The following is a 19,480-nucleotide window of genomic DNA, read 5'->3' on the forward strand; positions in this document are numbered from 1 at the left end:
AGTGTCTGCTCATGCCAAATCTGATTTGGTCTGCACTGAAACAAAAACAAATCAACAAACAAGCTTAGAGTGAGAAATACAGAGGCAGGCTTCCAGAGTTCTTTGTAGGTGATCCCAGCCCTATCCTTGGTCATTTGTGTGCCTCCCTTTCCCCTGTAAAATGAGGATATTGACATTTCCCCATTCATAAAATGAGGTATTTACATCATCATTTGTGAAGGGGTGTACTCATTGTACTTCATCTGGAATACGTAAAGTGCTATATGACACTGATTTATGCCAGCCCATGAGAGATCACAATCAGGCTTTCCTATTATTTTTCTGAATGACGAATACACTACATGGAAAAATGCCTGATATAATGATGGCTCAAGATTAGTGATGCAGGTTGGTTTATTTAAAGCAGTAACATCAAAGCAAAAGGTCTGCTGATTCAGCTCATAAAAATCATTGATGCATAAAACCAACAATAATATCAAGAAAGAAAAGGGGAATGGAGGATTGGGAGAACAGAATAAGAAAAGGCAACCCAAACCCATCATAAGTGCACACAAGACAGACAGTCTAACTCTTTCAAGAAGCATTTGCAAATACCCTTGTGCTTAGTGGGGAGAAAGTCTATGTGAAAAAATCTACGGTAACTGGAGGGACATGATATTAAGAAAAGGCATCTCTCTTCCATTTATCTGTCTTTGATTGAAGCTTCTGGTCCAGCCAGCAGCTTGGGAATGTCTTCATTTACAATATTCCTTCCTGAAATCTGAAAGCAAATTGAAAGGAGGTCAGTACTTGAAGAGGTATTTCAAACCATCCAAAGCAGCACACTGTAATATGGACTTAGCTATACAGTGACAAGAGACCATTTGCAGTCCACCGTGTCCCCAATATCCTCTTCATAAAGCCCACAGTGAGATACACTGTATATAAACTATTGCACAGATCATCTCTGCAGAATGTAGGCAAAAATATCATGAGAACTCCATCAAGAACAGCAGGTCTACAGCAATTCATGGACTCTCCAGACCATTCCCTTCTTGATATAATTTCATTCACTTTTATTACATTCTAAATTCATATGAAAAGAGTCATCGAATCTAACAACTTCTTACAAGCACTGCTTGACATAAGTGTGACTCTACAAACTGAGGCGTAATACTCAGGATTAATACTGGATAAGCAAAAGGAGATTCACAGCCCCTAGGGAGGGAGAGCTGTTTGCTTTTGTTGGATGAAGTAAGTGACTGCCCATTACCCATAAATTAATTCAACTCAAAACACTCTCTTCTGCACAGTGTTTTCTTCTCAAACACCATGCCAGGACATTTTTGAGATGCATCTCCCTCTGAGGTTACAGTACAGAATGCACTATTCCAGCCCTGCGAGGCATTCTTTTTCCAATAAAGAAAAATTCTATTTGTGCCATGCCAGAAGTTTTTAAAAGCCTAATCACTGCTTGCATCTTGTGGCTCCATGATGAAAGGATAGAAAGGGAACCAGCTTCTCATTCCTGCTGTCATTTGTCATGATGTTTATCATTCCTCATTCAGCTGTGGCTTGGTCAGCTCACTGCTTCTTCCCTCCTCCCTCCTTCAACCCATCAGAAGGTTCCTACAGCCACCAATTAGGGTGAAGCAAGTCATTATTACCTTTGTCTAAATCAATGTTCTTTGCTGGGAAGCTTCTGGCTTGCTCAGCCTTCTCCTTCAGGATGTTGTTTTTGTAATCTGTGTAAGGAAGGAGTATAATTCAGACAGCCATTAGAACATTAAAAGAAAACAAAGCTTTACAGGCAAGGCGGACATGTGATTTGTCCATCCTTGGAGGTACTCTAGGCCTGGCATCTCCAGATCTCTAGGAGCAACTCATGGAGTTACTCAGCCACTCAGCAGGAAAAGGAAAGCTGCTACAACTTAATTTTTGCCCCTGGCACTAATCAGTTATGCATACTTCAGTTTCCTGCTCCTCATAGGTACCAGCATGTAACAAAAAGCTCCGGATTATCTATGCAAAGCTCACCTGAAGGTGACTGATGCAGTTATTCAAAGAATTTGCTCACAGGAGAATCACAGGAGACACACAGAGAAGAATTCGTACTTGCTGCTGTCCTGGTTTGCAACCCACTCTCTGCAATTCCTTTGTTCTTTACTTCAGCTTTTGTATCTATCTACCTCTTGGTTACTGGGGCCCTCACAGCAATTCTGTAACTTGGGACCTAAAGTTTGTCAGCTTGTTCTTTTAAAGGTTGTACATTTACTGGGGGTGCACAGAGAAAAAAAAGGACAGACTCAATTGCTTCCTGGTTTATCGACATGTTCACGGACATACAACAAGTTACAGCAGGTATGAACCTGGCATCATGGCAAGTCTTCAGGAATCTCAGGGTAGTGCAGACAAGAGGATCAAATTTGCTTTACAGACAATCCATTCCAAGTCCAAGCAAGAAGACACCTCTCATCAATCACTGACACAATAAACTCAAGGCTGCACCTTCAAGCTCTAGTAAGGAGCAGCATCCATCTTCAGGAATGTTGTAAGTTCCCTGAGTCAGTCCCACATATCCCAGCAAAAATACTTTCACAGATCACCAGTGAGATTAGTTTCCTTCCCCTCTTTTCAGTATGTTTCATGTTACCATGAGTTCCAGTGTTTTTTGTATTTTCTGTCTTTTGTATTCTAGGACCCTTGTTGCAAATTTTCTTCCTATCATGTTCCCCACGTTTATTTGCCCTAACTGCTATCACAGATCTTGATAGAAGGCTCAACTGTTCACTAAATTATTTGACATCCAGGGAGGATGAAATTGTAGAAGGTTAAACCAAACTGGCTTCAACAGAAGGTGAAGGCAATGAACTCAGCTAACTCATGACTTCTCTTTATCCCCAACTCAGTCAATGACAGTTCCTACCCACTTTCAAAAGAGAAAATAAGGTCAGTAGTTAGTACTAAAGACTGTTGATCTAATTTTTTTTCTCCAGATCACTCACTTTGAGCTAGTTTTTATTTACTGTAGAATGATGATATTCATATTGACAAATGCTTTTAGTTTCTTGGACAGGAGATTCTAGAGAACTGCCTTGTTGATCCTCTTCCCTACACAAACTGCTTAAATTTGAGGAATCCTCCTCCCTAGATGCTGTCTTGATCTCATTCCACATTGTTTTGCACTCACTTGAATTTGGCTTTCAAGTGCATGTCAAAGAACCCCCAAAACTCCAGGTGAAACAAAAGACACGGTGTCCCATTACTGACCAACCTCATCAATCAGCCTCTAGTTAAAAGTCAGGACTGCACTCTCCGCCTGCAGTCCCCCTGCTTGCACTGGCTTGTGGGTTGAGATTCTCAAAGCTGCCATTTAAAATCAGGAGGTTAAGTCACTTCAAAACGGGTATCTAAATGCCATTAGAAAGTCCTCAGTTATAATGAGTTTTGACCTGGTTTGGAGAATGGTTGCTAGTTGATGCATACCCAGCCTGATGTCTTCACTTTTGTATTGAGTCAGATCTGTTGTGTCGACTGTAAATTCTTTAAGATTTACATCCTTCCTGAAAAAGAAATAACAATGAAAAATGGTATTGTCACATCCTTTAATAACTGGCTCCTTTCACACTTTTTCACAATAGCTCTTCTAATGCTACTTTAAAGAATTCAATTTACAGTGTTTATTTGCTATATAGCTGGAAAAAAGTTGAAAAAATCCATAGAAGATTTCATTCTCTATTAAGTACTGGTGATTTTCACAGCAAACCTTACAGAATCCTTTCCAGTTTCTACAAAGCTTCCCTGGAGAAAGCATGACAGATGGATAACAGCACTGGCAGCCATTGTACATGGGTACTTTTCCTGTCTTTGCCCCTAAGCTATCAAACAGATTTCAGAAGGTCATACTGCTTAGTAGTGAATCCAGTTCTCCTCTCTCTTCCTTTTACTGTCTTTCCTATTAACACCTTGAGATCTCTGGCTAGCTGGCTATTTTTTCCCCATCTGTTTGTCCAGAGCTTAGAACAATGGGGAGCCAATCTGTACTGGAACTTCCCCGTCTCTTCCACTTTAGTAATATATAATAAAACATAAAGGAACCCAGCTACATAATCTTGGCCCCATCTCACAGTAGGATTTACAGTGGATCTGTGCATTACCCCTTTACCACTAACTCCTAATGACATCTCACAGCCAAAGTATAACAAGAGGAAATGCAATTGCCAAATCAGCCCTACAAACCATTCTCTCCTTCCGTACTTTGACAGCATGGAAGTTGCTCCCTGGTATGCAATTATTATGCTAATAATGACCTGAGCGTAAAGCTGCAAAAGAATTGGTGGAAAGCAAGGAATAAACTCTATCAAACAGCCTATGCATTACATGGCTGCACTCATACTAACCAGATCCTCAGCTGTTTTAGGCTCTTAATGACAGCTGAGGGTGGGGGCCCATAAGTTCATTTTTATGCAATCTAATCCTAGATAATAGACCTGGTAATTGTACTTACTCTCCGTATTTCTTCACATTGTATTCATAACCTAAACAAGGAAAAGAAACAGAATGAGCAGTCGTATCCACTCCAACCAACCCCTCCCAGATAACAGTGATAACAATAACACCTAGCACTTATTCACAGTGCTCCTTATTTGTGATGCTTACAATGGTCACTTTCACAAGCCCTCCAATACACAAGAATTCATGTGTGTTCCACTGCCACGGGGAGCTTCCCTCTCCTTTACTCACCAGATTTCCAGTGGTCTTCCCAGATCTATGGATGAGCAGCCATGAGAAACTATAGCCATCACCATATTTCATTTCTTTCCACCTCCCATTTATTACAAAAATATTAACCACACCTGCCATCTCGTGTGCTGGTGCTGCACTCGTCCATCCCCTGCTTATTGCTTAGCCCTGCATCCATCACATGGTACAGATGCTGGTTTTCATCAGCCTCCCACATGCCAGGTATCTAACTACACTCCTGTCTCATCCCACTCTGCGAGGAGGGATGATTTCAGGCTCTTCTTTTCTATTCAAAGGTCAGGGTCAGGAGCCTGTCCCCTCTGTGATTGCAGAGTAACTCCACCTAAGTCAGTGGAGATAGCCCCATTTTGTGTTGGTGCTAATCCCCCGACACATAAATAAGGATGAATGTGGTACTCCAAACAACACACCAGAAGACAGACATTCCCTGGTATTTGCTTTTTGTGTTGCATCCAAAACTATTTGTGTGGAAGTCACCAAAAGATCTCACTGTCCATCTATCTAATTACACACAGAGAATCACCCAGCACAGGGAGTCCAGCAAGGACTTAGACATCTTAGTTCTTAATGGATGCATGTGGGCCTTCTGCTCTAAATAAATTCCACTTGTAAAGAGCAACTACCTAGTAGTTCTAATTTTCTTGTCCCTTACAACAGAGCAACTCAGCAAATCAAGACCTGGAAATTTTTACACCACATTAATGAATCTCTTGGCATCGGCACCTGCAAAGGTTCCCCACTGCGTAGGTTGCCGGTATGCAGAAGAGGATCGCTGCCTTCAGCATTGTGCTTTACAGTAACTATTTGCAGAATCAGCTCTGCTGTCATGGGATATCCCTATAAGCACTATAGGGCTGGTCTTTTCTAGCACTTACCTCTCTGCCGGCGCTTGCGGGTGACAAGGACGACAATGATGAGGAGGACAATGAAAAGCAGGAGAGTTGCCAGGATGTAGCCCAGCTGCTGGAAGAAGTGTACCCGGCTCTCAGGGATGATGACATTTATTACATTGTGGCCCCTGACAACATTTGGATCTGATGATAGAGGAAAACAGGCTGATAATTGAATTGGCACCCAAAGCAAAGCACGTTCACACGTGGGTCCGGATGTGGACCCAAAAAGCATGTTCAGTGAGAAACTCTTCTGAACTGCATGAAGTAAAGGGCAAATGGCTGCCTAATATACAACATACTGCACCTTTGTCAGATGGAAGATGCCTGTGCGCTTCACAAGACCATTATACTTCCCAGGAGCATGAAATATTAACAGTGACTGTCACGCATTCCCCTCCTGATGCCTGGCTATCAGTGTGTTCTTGTTTATTGCAGAGAAGTCCAGAAAGAAGCCACGGTAGACAGCCCCAAGTCTTTCTGCAGGGTAACACAACCCTCCTCTGGGTCCCTTACAACACACGCACCACGTTGCTTCGGCTCCAGACAGCTGAAGTATGAAGCAGCCCCTCCCTGCCAAGGGTTATAATTTACAGAGTGGGAGGAATTTTCAATGCCAAAGAATGAGTTTCCTTTTAAAATAAAATAAAAATCAATAAAATAAATAAAATGAAAACCCACAAAGAAAAGCCAAGATTCCATTCCATTTGCGGGTGCAGCAGCATTTCAGTTCCGCAGCACAGGGAAGGGTAACTCAAAACTTTTACGTGGAACATTTTTGCAGATCTCAAATAAATAGGTCAATGTTTTACACACATAAAGGGGAAGCGACTTCTCTGCTTGCAATAGTCAGAGGAGTGGACAAATCCAGCCCAGGCACAGACAGCAAAGCTGTAAGACACACTGTGCTGGGAGAGGCTTTTCTCTTCAAAACAGAGCTGAAAGTGACACCTTGTCCCCCTAACAGGGAACATTCGGAGAGCACCTCGTAAGAACCAGTATGGAGTTCTGGCCTATCATTCTCTTGGGAGTTTAACCCTGTAAATTAGTCAGAAGGAATAAGGGGAAAGATGAGGGAAAATATCCCAAAAGCCACAGTACCATTTAACAGAAGCATTCTAGTGTGAGAAACGTTGATGGGTTTGGAACTGCTGGCACAGTGACTGGTTCCAGTTTGTCGGGTAGCTTGTTTCCAGCATTTCAAAACACCAACCCACCAACGATAAAATCAAGTAAGATGATAGTGGATTGAAACAAACACTTTGAAACCAGAGATGATTGTTCGCTAACGCTAACAGGTGTCCTAGAAAATCGAGAGGTTTTAGCATATGCTGTGTTCTGGTAGTCCAGCCCTCCACTCTAGCAACACTCTACTTTTTACTGGCATTGCTAGATGCCGTGTGCTTGCTGGCTACAGCGCTGAAAACCAGCACGTGTCTTTAACCACTACTAAGCTAAAAAAATACCAAACCAAAAATCCCACTTGCAAAGCTGCAAACAGTATACGTGACAGTTCTGCTTTAACAAATCTTTGGATCATGAAAGGCTTCTTCAGCAGCTGCCATAATGAGATGGTAGCCACTAAAGCAGCTGTTGAGCCAGAAGTCAGCAAACATAAATGCATTCTATTCCTGGCTTTTTGCTTTCCCACAGTACTGCAAGATAGGGTAGGAGCCGAGTTTAACTTTAGTCAACATTGGAGAGTTCACTGTAACAACAAACAGCGGACACAGATTCAATAACTTTGGGCCTCCTTGGCTTACTCAGTCAAATAATACCAAAAATACTTATCATACTAGTGTTTTGACAAAGCATCACTGGTGGACTTCAAAGTGCATCACCAGGAAGGCAGTAGAATATATCCCATTTTATAATTGGGGAAACTGAGGCAGAGAGTAACTCAGTCGTACCCAGCAGATGAATGTCAGCGCCTAGAATAGTATCACCAAGGTAATACAGACTCTCCTCCTCATCCTAGTGTTATATCAGAATTTCAGCTGAGGTGACAAAGGTTTATTCCGTAACCAAGATCTGATCTTTCAGTGCATCTCAACATGGCATGCCCATCTGCCTCCAATTCACTCACATGATCTCATTTAACTACTGGAAAATAAGTTCTAATGGGGGGGGGAGTTAGAACAGAGGTGTCATTACATTACTTTACCAAAGCATCAAGGGTCAGATTCTTCTGCTGGGAAAAATGGAGAGCTCTCTATGAAGAGAACTCACAAATGCTGGCTATGTGGCCCATTTTCTTTTCAAGGCTAGCAAAGGATTGAGAATAGTTTAGCAATAAGCATGAGACACAACAGATGTCATTCTTCAATCACTTGCTCCAAAGCAAACGCAGAGTAAAAACGCACTGAATTAGTAGACGTACACCACATTTATACTGCTGAGACTGAGAGCAAAACTGAGGCTCATGCTTATATTCGAAACAGGATGAAGTTTCCTGGCTGGAAATGGCTCCGGGCCTTGGAGCTATGCCAGAAACTATAGCTGCTTGCTGAAAAAGCTCACTGTTTTGCTTTTGTTATCTCCTCATGTTTCATTTTAGCTTTATGATATATCCCCAGAAGAGTTTTATACAGTTTTTTCGTGGAATGGGGCAGTATCTCAGCTTTTGCTGTTGTACACAAATAGGGCACGTCTGAGCAGGCTCCTCATCAGCAGTGGGTTTGAAAAAGGCACTCCGGATGCCTCAGCTTCTTTCACATTCCCATCGACTCAGCACATTTTTGTGTGTGGTGCTCTCAGACCAGCTGAGCATTCACTGCCCATAGGGGACAAAGCTCTTCTAAGGCTGTTCTTTTTGACAGTGGAAATGGCTTTTCTCAGGAAGGCAAGTTCCTCCAGCACTGAGGGTACTACTGCCAAACTAAGAGAGCCCTGGCAGGTTAAATTACTCGTAAGTTCTGTCTAACTTCTGAGCAGGTAGGTAACTATTCAGCAACAGCCAGGACAACGTCCAGGAAAGAGAGGTATAAATTGCTGGGTGGGCAACTCTGAAAACAAGACCTAGTTTCCATCTGCACAATATGATCTGGATAGGGCTCAAGGGCAGCAAAAGGGCTGCCAGCATGGAGACTTGTATTTTTATGTCCCGGCTTCCCTGTCAGCTCACCACCAACAGCCACCTCTCTTTAGTACCGCCTGGGTTTTCTGGACACCAACCTGAGTCTCACAAGGGAGGTTTAGGTTTCTGTGACTTGAAAAAGCCAATTGCTAGAGAAGAACAGACCTATTTAAAAATGTATGAAGGATGTCAAAATTCTGTATTAAGCAGCCAATAAATATTAAACCACAATGAATATTTTAAAATGTTAATAAGGAACTATACCCAAAAGACTTTTAAAAAAAATTCAACTTGGAATTTTTATTTTATTTTTCTGCCTGAACGAAGCATGACGGTTTTGAGTTTGGACAGGCTGTCAGATGATAGCTCACTGCAGTGGAAAATGTGAAAATTGGTTTAAGACAAAAAAATAAAAGCCGAAGGGTGGAGGAAAATTCCTGGTGCTCGATTTTGCACAGTCTGGCATCTTGCACAGCCTAAACCCCAGTGCAACCGGGAGAGAAACACTTATGATCTACACTGGTGAGAATAGTGGCATGTTGTAACAGCAAAGGCAGAGCAGAATCAACCCCGGCCCCACACCTTCTCCCGTTCCATAAAAGCAATCAGGAAAGGGAGTCTGTTAGAAAAACAGCTTGTTTGCCTTAGGGCATGTCAGCATTGCAGAGCAGAACAAGCTGCAGAATTGCCCTGGAGCAAAGAAAACAGAAGCTGGACATGATGTCACTACAAGACTGCGAGCAGGGTAATTAACCCTGATGGGTGGGACACTCCACTTTTGGTGCAGCACAGTCTTAAAGCAGCTCTACAGAATCCTCACTAGTATCGCTACGCGTGCAGCTTCAAGTATGCCAATGTAATGGAAACAGCTCAGAAACAGACAGATCCATACACTAAAGCCATATACTCGTACCAAGGGAGGCAAGACCTCACCTACTTTTCTAACCCTAAGGGCAGGAATAGCTGCTGGCTCAACTGTGAGAAACCTTCATAGAGGAAACGTCAGTGTTGCTCTAAGTGGCACCTTCACTTCAGTGGTGTCCATGGTACTTCTGCAGGGCACAGGTTTGCCTTGCCTTGACACGCTCCCTCCTGCTGGCACTAAGTGATCCCTGCAGACCACTGTGGAGGAACATGAAAGGCAAGGACAGTTGGGCATTTAGAGCACAGGCCTCCTTGAGGTGATGATGGGGAGTACCTTGTTACATTCCTGTCCTGTGGCTTACTGAGCTCTGTAGAGCTCAGAGTTGCAACTGTAGATACTTATCTCTTCCTCAATCAGGAGAACCACTTCCAGAGGCCACTTACCTATGGCTGGGGCAATGTTGTGAGTTGTAAGGTTCACCACCTTCTTCTCTCTCACTGGCTCCGTCACGAAGACTTGGTAGATCCTGCGCTCATGCAGACCACAGTAGTGATGGTGCAGGTGGCAGGAGTAAGTGCCTTCATCTGCACTTTCCAGCTGTGAAATCCGCAGGGAAAAGTCACCCAGGGCAAAAGCTGTGTCAGTGATGTTCATCTTCTGACGAATGAAGAGGGGTCCGTAAGAGCGGCGCTCTCCAGAGGCGTACAGATCAATGAGGCGATCAGCCCGGTCATGAGGAACCCCTGGGGGCTGCCTGTCCCAGTGGACTACTTGTTGTTCCTCTTCACTGTGCCGTTCGGTCCAGATGTGGTTACGGTTCACACAGGGGAGAGTCACTGTGCTGCCTTCTAGGGCAAGAATCACAGGCTTTTCCCCATCCCAGTACTGCTTTGCATCCTCAGCTGTGGAGACAATACAAGTTGTGCAACCTTGGTACGTGCATCTTTACACACTTGTCCTATTCTTAATGACACCCAGGCACACACAAGATTGGTCTTAGACCCTGCAATCCTATAAAAAATCCCCTCCAAGGATCCTGAAGTGCCACACAGACAGTGTGCCTTATTCACACTTACTTCATTTAAAGAAATGCACCTTTATCGTCTACATCCTAGGTCACTGCATTAAGCAAGACCACTTTCTTCTCCTTATAACTGAGAGTTAATCTTTTGCTTCAGAAAGCAGGAAGTATATTCTCTCTACAGACTAAGAATGGAACGAGAATAACAGATTTCATCTTCAATATGCTGTATCCCAATTCTCCAAGCAGGAAATGCTTTCCTACCCACAAATGCCCTAATTACTGGAGGAGTTCAAGAACCACTGTTTTGTATTTTGTTCTTGAAAAGGAGTAACAAAAGAACCAAAACACAGATGAGCAGATTGGGGCTCACAGGCCTGCTTGGGTTTTTTTATTGCACAGAAGCTGTGAGAACAGCAGCAGAAGAGATGCACTTCTCTGCTATCCCATCAACCCTTCAACAGCTTCCCAGCACAATCAGCCCCAGCAGCTCTGCTGTGCATTATACAAAGGTTGATTTAAATGACACAGTAGTGATGCCTGGGTGGCATGGGTGGCACACACTGCAGTTGCCAAGATCCCTTACAAGCTTGCTTTTAGAGCTGGAGTTAAGGTGTGGTAACTTGAGGAGGCTTTTTAACTACAGACTTTTCAGGGTTAGCTCGCCAACCAATGTACAAGGCAGATCTTTGTGGCTAACCTGACAGATGATGGATTGTTACTAGGGATGTTCTACTGCTGGAGCAGTAACAGGACAGTTAGCTAATTGGGCTGCCTAAAGTAAACATTTAACTTAACAGGCTCCATGCATTATTTGGCACATGCCAAGAAAGGAGAGAGGTTCATAAATATACACATTGAATAAAATTTCTGAAACTCATGGAATCTGATCGCAAACAGCATAGTGAGCGCCACTGACTCCGATGCTTTCCAAGCCTCTTGTGGCATCTGTGCCCTGAACCTGCAACTGAGAAGGCATGGGCAAAACCTTGCATCCACACCACTCTTCTCTGACACTAGCAGAACAGCATGCAAGGCTTACCATGAATCAGAACACAAGCCCCACCAACAGAGTCGTGGTGGCCACTGGACTCCAGTTGCCAGACCAGGTCCCTTGCAGAAAGGAACACCAAGCTGTCTGCCACACCTACCTGTCTTGGTGATAGCTAGTTGGATTTTCACAGTTTCATATAAGTGGCAGTAGTGATGGTGAAGATTACAAGAATATGTGCCTTCATCACTCTCTGCAACATCTAGTACAACAGAGAAGAGAGGGGAAGTTGAATGTTTTATACTGAGGCAATGATTACTTTTGTCATTTATACTGTTTCCCAAATGCTTGTATGGATGCAAAAGGGCCTTTATATAACTTAGTTCTAACCCATCCTTATCACCAGGGTGGGCTAAACAGAGAAGAATCATCTCACCTCATACAATAATTTGTTCAGTATATTTGCTTGTGTGGAACACATTTGTAATAAGAGATGGAAAGAGAAAGCTGATTTAAGTTTAGCTAAGAGCAGACATAGGAAGAATGACAATCTTGGCTTTATAATTCAGGAACCAAAACAGTCAAAGGTCCACAAGAAGCCCAAGCGACTTTCAGGCAATGAGTTGTTACCAATCCTCTCTTAAAATGGGACTGTTTCAAAGGGAAATAAAACACTATTGCCAGTGCTTCAGAGAACCTCATTGACCTCATTAGACTGATATTTATTTATTTATAGAAAATGCTCTGTAAAATAGCCACTTTCACTGAAAAACACAAAGTTAATTTAGACATGAATCCTCCATTCTGCAGATAGCATAGGGAGAAAAGATGCTGTTTAGTTACCTTTGATCACCAAGGAGAAGTTGCCATCTGTAAATGCATTCTGGGGCATGAATATCCTCCCTTGGTTGTAGGAGCTGTATACACGCTGATCTCCAGCGGAGTACATGTCACATAGCCTCTCCATCTTGTTATCTCCATAGTAGTTGCTGTACAGATCCCAGTGGACTACACGCTGGCGGTCATTCAGACGATCCTGGGTCCACACCATGCGGTAACTCTTGCAGGGCAGAACAGCCTGTGACCCCAATGTAGCACTGATATTTAACACTGACACTACAACACTGTCTGGGTTTGAGGCATCAGCTGGGACTGAGAGCCAAGAGCAAAGAACAAAAAAACAGAGTTACCAGATTAATGGCATGTGAAGAAGACACTAGAGTAGGACTCAGATCAGTCCTAGAATCTCTGCCCACCTTCTACCCAAAAGAAAGTAACTTTCAAGACCAACATAGAGCGCTCTCATGAAGAAATACAATAGAAAACCACTTACGAACACTGATTTCATTCAGTGAAAGCAATGTCTATGATGTCTGTTAACAGGATTGGAGATTTGAGCTGTCCTACCTACCCTTCCTAATCCTAACTCCCAGTTTAATCAAAGTTTACAGATACTAGTTCATGGGATGCATGGTTCATGCCTATGGAAGTCAGCAGTGAAACCCCCATTGCATGTCATGGAATCAGGGTTCCTCTCATTTCTTCTCATGATCACAAAACCAGGCAGATTACGAAGATGTCACTCACCTGAATATAAATAAACAGAACCTGTCAAAGAAGAAAAAAAAAAAGACTGTTACTGACAACAAAAGAAAAAAAAAAACTACAAATACACTCATAGTCAGCAGCCACATCCTCTGTTATTATTCCATCTATTCCTCCCTTTTCTGTTAATATACTTATTTAACATGTGTATTGTGGTTAAGCCCAGAGGCTCAGACCTTGGTTGGTCCATGCTGCAGCAGATCCTGTACACTTAGAGCAAAAGACAGTGCCTGATCCAACAAACTTAAGAGCAATGTGGGATATACTTAGCCTGCAACTGAGCTTCATACAGCCCATGTCTTTATTTCATACCATCTACAGCCACAGAGTTTTTTCCACCATGCTATTCAAACGTTACACCAAAGGTATCTGTCAACGCGTCACCCACCAAAACTATGTGAAAGGCCTCTTCTGCCCAAGAGGAAACTATTTAACAAAAGTTGGGTAAGACAAAAACAAGAACCCAAGGAGGCAGGAGCGGGCAGGGAGAAGGGAGGCACCGGTATTATCTTAGGATCTGGTATTGGTTCTGCATAAACAACAAGGCACCAGCAGAAACAGTAGACGAAGAACAGTCCATATAATCATAGAATAGTTTGGGTTGGAAGAGACCTTTAAAAGTCATCTAGTCCACCCCCCCTGCAATGAACAGGGACATCTTCAACTAGATCAGGCTGCTCAGAGCCCCATCCAACCTGACCTTGAATGTTTCCAGGGATGGGGCATCTACCACCTCTCTGGGCAACCTGGGTCAGCGTTTCACCACCCTCATTGTAAAAAATTTCTTCCTTTTACCTAGCCTGAATCTATCTTCTTTTAGTTTAAAACCATTACCCCTTGTCCTATTGCAACAGGTCCTACCAAAAAGTTTCTCCCCATCTTTCTTATAAGCCCCCTTTAAGTATTGAAAGGCTGTGATAAGGTCTCCCCAGAGCCTTCTCTTCTCTAGGCTGGACAACCCCACCTCTCTCAGCCTTTCCTTATAGGAGAGGTGTTCCATCCCTTTGATCATTTTTGTGGTGCTCCTCTGGACCCGCTCCAACAGGTCCTTGTCTTTTCTGTACTGAGGACTCCAGAGCTGGACACAGTACTCCAGGTGGGATCTCACCAGAGCGGAGTAGAGGGGTACTACCCAGATGTGACCAGTTAAAACCATGTTCATTTTTGTGCTGTTTGACCACTGTGAAATGAATGTGACAGTTTCATTTCCATCTCTTCCCCAGCAGACACCCACATCTCAGTCAACTTCCTCTGCTAAGGCAAAGGCCTGAATAGACTTGGAGACAGAGCTGATCCCAGCTCATTTGCTGGGGGCTAGAACTGCCCAAGTACAGGGAAGTGGATCCACACTGCTGATGCACTAGATTGAAGGCCAAAAGATAACTTTCATCTCCAAGACTCCAAACCAAACTCCTATAAAATTGATGGTGGGATTAATGCATTGAGGGAATTCTGTACCCGCAGTATGCTGGATCTACCTGTCAAATGAGGAGTGATATGACTCGGCTGTTTTGCTTTACACTCACGACACGCACTGTTGTCAGCACTCTGCTGGGCAAACACATCCTTGTTTTGGGAGCATGCCCCCCCAGTCTCTCCTGTTCACATTCCTGGTCTGCACAGTTAACACTGTAATGCTCTGGACACAACTGCAACTCTCTCCAACTCATGTGACTCAGATCTATGCAGGAAGAACTTTGCAAGACATGAACTAATGCCTTTGTTTCTGCATTTCTCTGGTCCAGTCCCTCCTGCTTTTTGTGTAGGAGGGGTCTAGGAGGTCTCCTGGCATCATGCTTTGAGAGTACGATTCAGATTCCCAACACAATGACATCATTCATCTCTCTAACCAGTCAAGCCCAAGTGGGTTCCAGCAAGATCATTAGATATTTTGTCCTGCTAATGTCATAGGCACAATGTCCTCCAGACAAAGGCTGTATTTTTTTTCAGCCCTGGAATTTATGCACGTCAAAAGAGAATAAATTAACTCCAGACTGGGCCTATTTTAACGTACCCCCAGTGCATGGGCTGAGAATAAACTCTGTTTCCTTTTGTTTTCCTATCACAAAACACTGGGCAGTGACACCAGAGAACAAAAATGAGCAGCGCCGACTGTTGAACTGCCAGTTCAAAGACACTCCAAATGTAAGCTATTTTTTCTACTTTTATAATCTCAGCACCACAAAGAAAAAAAAAATCTACGACGAAGTCTAGGATGGATATAAGAAAGAGACATCATACACAAGACAATTCCATCATTTGATGGTCTCTCCTATTAGGCTGCAAAATGCCTGATGCTAAAATATGATAAGCTGCTAGCCTCTGTCTCTGGAAGCCAGGACTTAGATTTAGCTTAGAACAACAAAGGAATGATACAAAGCTCTTTTATAGCACCAAATCAGCTTTCTGCAGGAGAAAGTCAAACTTGCAACAGGGCAACCAGCTCTCAGCACAACAGCATCTACTTGTATCAGTGTGACAAAGCAATGCCCACGTGTCTGAATTGGTGGTTTGCCCTGTGGCAAGGGAACAACACAGTATCGCAACACCAACAGCGACTTGTGCACTAGGGAATGGTGTCTATGAGCTGGCTGCCTCCACAGCCAGTGCTTCCAGAGTCTTACATTACTGCTCATTAACCGCAAATTGATTTTGGTGCTGCAGAAACATCCTCTCCTGGCTCAACAAGAGGAATGCATTTACTTTTCTCCTTCCCTCTTGCACGTTAATATAAAAACCATTGAGCCCAAATGCAGCATCATAAATCTAACAACCGACAAAAGCATCCACCTAAGCCTTCCAGTATGCTCTGCTCAGCAGCCTGTCGCAGCCCTAAACTAACAATAGCACTAACCCCTGGTTTTGTATCTTTTAGCTGGCCCTACAGGCATGGTAAGGACCACCCAGGACCTAACTCTCTATCCCACCCACAGCAGCCTTTTGCCAGGCTAGGCTGCTGGAGGAGCCCTGTCAGCCAGCTCCATGCATTCCTCCAGCAAGCTTCCAAACACAACGCTGTGAAACAAGGATGCGGTGAAGTTGTCTGTAATGTAACAGCTTTTAGATAAGAAAAGCTTGTCTTGTGGGTTTTGACAGCTTCTTTTTCCCTCTGCTCATAAAGCTTCTGCTAGCAGCTCCCTAAGAAGCAGGGCAGGAGCACTCTCACTTACTTCATAATTATACTCCAGGGTCTTTCTAGGTCTGCCCCTCAGTGACCAGGAGATGTTGCTTCCCGTTGGGAAAAAGGGATGTGTTGATGCCTTGCCTGCATTTTACCATACTGCTATTTCAACTTGCTGAGTGTTGCCACACAAAGCTGAACTGCCCAGGGTTACAGTGACATTACGCGCTAGAACAAAACCCATGCAAGACGAAGTTAAGTATTGTGTTGGAGTTCAGCACAGAGACGAGACGTGGAAGAGAAAGTGTTTTTCACTGCATGTCTGCGCACACTCACGTGCGCACACAGAGATTCTGGACAGAAGCGTCAGGTCTGAGCAGTAGGTGCGAATATCAAAAAGACAGCAGCATAGCAGCCAATAAGCAAAGTTCTAGAAGGGAAAGAAAAGACAGGTCTTTACAAGAGGCATGGGAACTCCACGAGACAAAGAAGGAAGAACTGATTGTTCTGATTCCCCAGCAATGCTGGAAAACTGCACACATGTATCAGGTCACGGATAAGACTCAAACTTATTGACATGGCTGTAAATGAGATCACTTAGAAATCTAAGGAATCTGGAATGTCTCTGATCTCTTGTATGCCTGGAGAAAATGGAATTTAAAACAACTGACCTTCAATAACCTGAACATAGAGCAGTAATTAAAGAAGGAATAAGCCTTTTTCTCTTTTCAGTCTCCTCCCTCTGCTATGAGACCTCACTGTGCTATGTGAGACAAGCAGAGCAAACAAGCCATGTCCCCCAGCCATACTTTTTAAAGTTATTGTTTGTATAACACAATAGCTACTGAACAAAGGCAGAGACATATCCATAACCCAGCAAAGTTAACAGCTTATGAACTACAGGATTGGGGTAAACTGGAAGCAGTTATTTTGGTGAGTCACACTTCCCAACCTGCAACTATAAAATCAGGAAGTATTTATGCACCTAGTAAAAGCTCAGACTTTTGTAATCACGGGACTCCAGGACCTGGCGCTTCAAAAACACCAAATACCTTAATAGTTGTCAACACAGAAGTCACTGTAGCTTTTCATTTTAAAATTTCAAATACCATGTGATGGATAATCGCTTTGTCCTCTCTGTGTGATGTACTCACAAAAAAAAACAACAAAAAGGCATCTATATGCTGTCCTCTGACATGTTCTGTGCAGACTCAGCATGCCTCTCAGCAGGATCCCAGAGGTGTTCTGCTGGTCCCACAATATAGGAAGAGGAAAGCAGCCTGCAGAAGTGTTTCCTAATCCCTTGTAAAAGGCAGAGCCAGCTCTTACTTCTTGAATCCCATCCACTTTTCAAGTAAAGAATTAAGCCACAAAAACTGCAGGCAAACTAGAAGTAAAAGCCTCAGGCTCTGAAAGACATCGTACATACTCAGAGGTCTCCAGGCAGTGTCCTTGGAGCAGTTCAAACAGAAAACTGCCCCTTGAGTCTTGCCTGAACAATACCACCGCTTCTCTCCTCCTGGAGATAGCTGCTGGCAGAGGTCTGCTTCACAGGTAGATGCATGTGCTAATGAAACCACCAAGTTCCTGCCTCATACTGGAGGATGAAAGACTACCAGAGCAGAAAAGGAAACTGCACACACCATCAGTGGTAGCCAAGAGCGCCAAGTGGCATACACGCTCCATGGGACATGACAACACCAGCTCCCCCTGCAGCGTTTCTGCTGAACTCAGGAAGATCCTTGCCATTGATGTCAGCAGAGCAAAGATAAGCTGCCTGGAACAGTGCCTTACAAAGCAACAAGCACCACTGAAGTCCAGATTGTAGTGGTGGGCAGGAAAGAAAACAAACTAAGAAGTCACTGGAGAACCAAGTGTCATAACCCACCAGGTGTGTGAGTTGAAACAACAGTCTGTGAGATTGACACTCCGCTTGCCTAAGTAAGCTCAGCTCATTATTCCTTTGCACACCTTCTCTAGTGTCTCCTGGTCGGTCTCAGCTTCTTTTTTTCTTTTGAAAAAGGAAGCGACATCCCCTTTACGTTAGGGGCACAGAGGGATGGTCTAGTCCTAGAGAAAGGACATGTTCTTCATGAAATCTGTATGTGTCACATTCCTTATTTCTCCCATAAATCCCATTGTCTATGCAGGGGATTTAATGGTCTCTGTAGAGCCATCACACAATTATTGCAAAAACAGCAGCCTGTGCTACCAAGCTATTTCCAAATACTTTTGGAGAATGGCAGCGGCTCCATCCTGACTCTCTAGGGAGCTGAGCCAGCGTCTAAGAGGCCATAATGGTTTATGATGCAGCAACATCAAGGTAACAGCTACACAAATGAGCTCAGCTCTCTTCTGGTAGCCACTTTTTAAAAACCCACTGACCAGTAACCAGGAATAACATCTGGGCCCATCTCGAAGACACAAAGGAGGGAGATAGTGAGCAATACAGTTCCACCCAGACATCTCCCATTCACCACCTGCCCCTGCTGGCCTAGGACTGCAAGACTAAGCTTTTCAGTAGAACAATTATCTAAGTCTCTATGTTTGTTTATTTTTCAAGGCTTCCTGCGACACCTTTCTCAACAGCAGTTCTTCTGCTTTCAAAAAGGACGCCAGGACTGGAGAGCCCTTAACTCCCCCTTGGAAGAGTCCCAACAATTCCAACACCTCACTGCAGGTAGGAACATGCCCACAAATCGGCAAAAGCAAGAATGTGCTGCCTCGGCAGAAAGGAAAAAGCCCTCTGTACAAGAAACCAGTCGCCATCTTGGCCACTGCACAATCAGGACCCCTCACAGATCTGCCCTAACTTTCTCACAAGACGGTTCAGATATTAGCTCAGCTTTATAAACCCTTCTCTGCTTTGTGTACTTCACCTTGGCTCTAGGCCCACAGAATAGTTTGTAGAGCCATTCCAAACACAGTGCTGTTCCTCCCTGCGAGACATTAACACTTGAGGGTGTGGTTCGTCTCTAGAATGGATCATCTCTGCAATATTGAGTGGCACAGATTGCCTCCCTTCTCCCCTTCCCGTCTCCGCTTATTATGTTATAACCTGATTTGGGTGGGGATAGCACTCTCGAACAGCAGGGCTGCCTGGCGTACGGACAGTTATCTCTCCAAAATACACCTGAAAAAAGTCTGTCGGAGATCACCCGTCCTCCG

At 43.8% G+C, this 19,480-nt stretch overlaps 1 protein-coding gene across 2 annotated transcripts in view; it reads right to left on the minus strand.

Moving 5' to 3' along the window:
- Positions 1–375: 375 nt before the first annotated feature.
- Positions 376–19,480, minus strand: part of MXRA8 (matrix remodeling associated 8) — a 41,731-nt gene continuing 22,626 nt past the window's right edge. For both annotated transcript variants that reach the window (XM_069782664.1, XM_009915151.2), the window contains 9 exons: positions 13,174–13,194; positions 12,430–12,738; positions 11,747–11,848; positions 10,018–10,476; positions 5,619–5,777; positions 4,487–4,517; positions 3,466–3,542; positions 1,647–1,724; positions 376–760 (listed from right to left, as the gene is read on the minus strand). In XM_069782664.1, the coding sequence (XP_069638765.1) occupies positions 735–760; positions 1,647–1,724; positions 3,466–3,542; positions 4,487–4,517; positions 5,619–5,777; positions 10,018–10,476; positions 11,747–11,848; positions 12,430–12,637 (1,140 nt within the window). In that variant the 5' untranslated portion in view covers positions 12,638–12,738; positions 13,174–13,194 and the 3' untranslated portion in view covers positions 376–734. The remainder of the gene's footprint in view (positions 761–1,646; positions 1,725–3,465; positions 3,543–4,486; positions 4,518–5,618; positions 5,778–10,017; positions 10,477–11,746; positions 11,849–12,429; positions 12,739–13,173; positions 13,195–19,480) is intronic.

Source organism: Haliaeetus albicilla, chromosome 4 (assembly GCF_947461875.1).
Source record: "Haliaeetus albicilla chromosome 4, bHalAlb1.1, whole genome shotgun sequence".
NCBI classification, from domain to species: domain Eukaryota; kingdom Metazoa; phylum Chordata; class Aves; order Accipitriformes; family Accipitridae; genus Haliaeetus; species Haliaeetus albicilla.